We start from the raw sequence: 4788 nt of genomic DNA on the forward strand, positions 1-4788 counted from the left end.
CCTTCCAACTCAGTCAGGTGACAAAGGAAAGTCCCTGGAGCATCTCCATTAGCTGTGGACCCATGCAGTCTTGCCACACAGCCACGCTGTCATTACCTGTGTTTCTAGCATACATGACTTCTTTGTAGGTCCACAGACTGTGGTGTTTTCTGAGGAGCGCAAGTTGCTAAAGCCCTCTGCACCTCAATTGGGTGTCTGATGAAAACTCCAGGACATGACGGAGCCTCAGAAATCAGTGGTTGGTTTTAATATGGCTAGGTCTGATATCATGTAATACAAAGCCTGTCCACCTGATCTCAATAGCCTGCTTCATTTTAGATGCCCACACAGAGGCACAAACAGAGCTCCCATAACCTGACAAATGGCTGGGCATCACTGGTTTACCTAATCTGGTCTGCTGATATGCTAATCAGGCTCTAGATGATTTCCTAGTGTTTTATCCAGCTGGAAAGGAATCTGACCAGGATGATAACTATTGAGGAACTGTCTTCAAAAATCCCTGTTATTAGCCATTGGTTTCCTACCCTATCACTGGTTGCCTGTGAGCCTCACAAGACCTTGTTGAGCCAGGAAGAACTGACCATGCTCCATGGTCATCCTGACTGGGGGACAGCAAGGACTGGTTAAGTAGTCAGCTCTGATGGTACCAAGTACTCATAACTGGTGCGGTCCATCAGTGCGTATTCATACGATAAAACAAGGATCTTTTACACATGGCACTTAAATCAGTCACAGGCTTAATCTGAAGAAGTTAAATATGTATCTCACCAAATAACAATGTCTTCAGTTCCCAGGGCACTCTGCCTGGTAGTGTTAGTAAAATCTTGGTACAGTGAAAAGAGTAAAGACATCACCGTCAAGCTAATTCAGCATTTCACAGTCTTTCTAAAGTAATCTAATGGTTTGTTATGTGGCTGTCTCTCAGACTACATTTTCTTTTAATTTGTGTCCCTATGAACTATATTTTCTTGTGGTTAAAGGTTTGTTGTCTAGAGTACAGAGACTATTAAACAAAAGTTGCAAACAGGTACTGCTTGAGGTGTTGGTAATAAGCAAGTGAACAAACAGTGGGAAAAAAAAAGTGTTTTCATTTACTTTGGTGCAAAATTTAATTATAATTATTTGCTGTCTCATCAATTACCAGAAGCAACTAAAATCTTTTCATTAAAGAGGAATTTTTAACACGAGAATTCCCCTCAGCATTCCCTCAGTTCTGGTTTTGCTGATAACGGGAAGGAAAGAGCCATTCTGCTATGTCAATCAGCTGTATTCCACTCCCTCTCTGATTGAAAGCTGTGATACTAAAGGCATGCATTTTTCTTGCTGCTTTCCCTAGGAGACTCTTACAAAAGCAGTAGAAAAAGTGACTGTAAATAGGCAGGCACTGTAGGAGGGAGAATGTTGGCATTGTACAGCCTTAAATGAAAGGGAAAATGCAACACTTGGTGAATCTTAAGAAATTCAGTTTCAATTTTTGTGCTCTTCCTAGGTTTGTTTCAGAGACACGTCTTTCACTGTACCTTTTCCTCATATTGCAAGATGTTAGGAGAGAGTATTTGGTGCTTGAATATTTATCCTTAATTAAAACAGTGATTAAGGATCAGCAACAAGTGAATTACTATGCCCAAGCAGTGAAGATGGAATACCATTGATATGCAAGTGACTCCCTAGATATCATCATCGATTTAAGGGAGATTCAGGATGTCGTGGTTTAACCCCAGGTGGCAACTCGCTCAGCCACTCACTCTGTCCCCTCACCCCACCCCCAGTGGGATGGGGAGGAGAAGTGGAAAAAGTTCAAACCCATTGGATGAGATAAGAACAGTTTAATAACAATAATAATAATATAATAAAGAGTGGGAAGAGAGAAGAATAAAACTTAAAGGGAAAAAAAACCCAAGTGCTGCACAATACAGTTGCTCACTACCCACCGACCGATACCCAGCCCAACCCTAGCAGCAATCAGTCTCTTCCAGGTAACTCCCTCCAGTTTACATACTGGGCATGACATGCTGTGGTATGGAATACCCCTTTGGCTAGTTTGGGTCAGATGTCCTGTCTCTGCTTCCTCCTGGCTTCTTGTGCCCCTCCTCACTAGCAGAACATGAAAGACTGAGAAGTCTTTGATCAGGGTAAGTGCTACTGAGCAACAACTAAAACATTGGTGTTTTATAAGCATTATTCTCATACTAAAGCCAAAACACAGCACTGCACTAGCTACTAGGAGTCCCAGCTGAAACCAGGACAGAGGTCCACCACACATCAAGAATCAAAGTAGAAAAACTTTACAGGGATTTGTAGCCTGAAGGGGAAAAGATACAGAAACTGGGCATAAAATGTCAAAGGGGATGCATACCAGCCTGAAGCAGTTATTATTGATGTCTATCTATCTATCCTCTTCTTGCAGAGCTAAGGAAGGGTAAAATGGATAAAACCAGGTGTCTGCACTTCCTTTAATACCTAAAAATAAGCATTTGCCTTCAAGACAGAGAGAAGTGCAGTCCCTTAGTGGGCAGCGTAGTGGGTGATGGCAGTGCTAAGGGAGTAGTGGGATCTAATAGGAAAGGGAGCTAATGCTCTTTCCCAGACAAGGTGCCAGCTTCAGACTGTACCTGGTCTGAAAGACTGAATATAGCCTTTAAAAAGGGAATACAGCTCACTTTACTTGCTAAACTCTGAAACACAGAAATTGAGACCTGCTGGTAGTGCAGTCTACAGTGGGGGATGAAGCCAGAGCTCTGACAGATAGCTTCTGCTTCTTTTTCACAGGAAACCTACTGTCTTTATCCAGTTTCTGGGAGGATGTCCAGCACGTCATAAAGAAGGACTAAAGTAAGGCACTTATCTTGAAAATACTTGTGTGTGTGTGTTCAGCTGATGTGACCAGAGCTCCTTGGTTCTGGTGCACTATTTGCCTGCTTCAGGTAGGTATGGGACTAAATTAAATATTTTTAAGATGGAGGCATGCAGAAAGACTGCTGGTTCAATTTCCCACTCTGATGTAACACTGAGCAAGCTGCTAACATCTCTGCCTTGTTTTCCCTTCTATAAAAGGGGCAGCTATCTGAGGATTAGTTAGTGATTGCATACCTGAGCAGAAGAAAGTACATCAGGGAGGATTAATGTATTAACTGCCTTCTACATACTACATCAAAATGCTGAAATCCTTTTAATCCATTCAAATGCATGACTGACTATAGCATAGGGATGAATCAAAGCAAAAAAAAAAAAAAAGGTTTTGAGGCTGTATTTTTTCTTCAGAACATTGAGCTCTTTAAAGCATGTGGACAATTAACATGAACCAGCAGAGCTGGCCCAAGTAGGAGGTTTTCCATCCTGATGCACCATCTGCAAGAACGGGTAAAGCATAAATGCAGCCCACATTGTTCCAGCAAAAGCTTACCATAGAGAGAAATAATAAAGGTTCATCTCTATAACCTAGTCAAGTGTACACAAATACAAGCAAAGCATAATCTTGGGATGTCATGAAGGAAATTTTTATGGATTCATTCAGCCTAAACTGAGAAAAGTGTAAAATACTTCGACTGTTTCCCAGGGGTTTCTTGATGTCAATGGAAGGATACAGGGCTGCACTGCTATCCCAGAGCCAGGAAAGTTCATTGTTCCTCATAACTTCACTCTTTGGACAGGAACCAGTGTAGTTCTGATCACGGAAATTGTAATTATGACAGTTGGGGTATAAATAGTATCCCCCAAAGGCCCTTTGGTCTGCTTTCATTTCTTACGCAATTGTTTCCCTCATAAAAGCTTTGCACTTTTTTCAAAGGAAACTCTGGCCAAATGTTCAACACCATTTGCTGAAATATCCCTTCCATTTTGGTAATGAGTTTCCTGGATTTTCTTCTGCAGACTCTTTTTTTGCATCCCAGTTGCAGGCCCACTGAGGTCTCCAGTGCTCCCACTCTGTGACAGCTCATCCACTGAAGTCCTTATCTGGAATGTAGCAGTTAAAGTCATGGCCATTTTTTTCTAGATGAGTTTGCAAACTGAAGTTCTAGGGTAGGCCACCATTACAGGGACTTCCTGTCATGTGTCCGCCCTCTTGCTTTAGCTAATGGGCTTCCAATCATATGGAATATTTTCAGGTTCAGTACGACATTGCACCTCAGGGAGCCCAGGTCTGTCAGCCATTCCAGGTGTCTACAAAAGGCTTGCTCTCCCAAACTGGTGGTTGGGCTGTTTTCATAGCAAGAGAAGTCCAGATGAGTGATACGTGTAGTCATGCCAGGGGCTGAAGGGTGAATGACACAAAACAGTGTCACGTTTTCAGGCACTAATTTCATGACTTAAGAGACAACATTAGGTGGATCTCCCAGTTTGTCTGTAGAACACAATAGAAGAGACATTAGTACCTATTCCATATTAGCTATATGAATTGGCATGAGCCACTTCTAAGGTATCTACCTTGCTAACACAAGTGAGCACAATCTAACCCAAAGAAAGAGGGGAAAATTCCCAGCTGAAGTAAATCAGTGTAAGCCTATGGAAGTCAGCATAACCACAATTGTATATCTCATCAATCCAGGTCTTACTGAAATCACCTAGGATGCTGCCATCACTTCAGTGGGCCCCAGAGTGTCTTAGGGGCCATGGTTGTTGCAGTTAACAAGTTGATAAAGAAACGGTTTCCTTATTCTTCAAGCTTTCTCAATAATAACAAAGATAACAATAAAATCAAGCCTTGGCTTTTGTCACCATCTTCACAGCTTCATGAACATCCCTGACCTGTCTTGTACAGTGCCAGCCAGAGATACTCCAAATAGCTCT

General features: G+C 42.1%; 1 protein-coding gene across 1 annotated transcript; it reads right to left on the reverse strand.

The window, feature by feature from the left end:
* Positions 1-3274: 3274 nt before the first annotated feature.
* On the reverse strand, positions 3275-4207 carry HYAL4 (hyaluronidase 4). Its single transcript, XM_030478261.1, is given in 6 exon segments — positions 3275-3774; positions 3777-3830; positions 3833-3872; positions 3875-4052; positions 4054-4147; positions 4150-4207. Coding segments are annotated over 6 exon segments (924 nt in total).
* Positions 4208-4788: the final 581 nt, after the last annotated feature.

The sequence above is a fragment of the Strigops habroptila genome, chromosome 3 (genome assembly GCF_004027225.2).
Source record: "Strigops habroptila isolate Jane chromosome 3, bStrHab1.2.pri, whole genome shotgun sequence".
NCBI lineage: Eukaryota > Metazoa > Chordata > Aves > Psittaciformes > Psittacidae > Strigops > Strigops habroptila.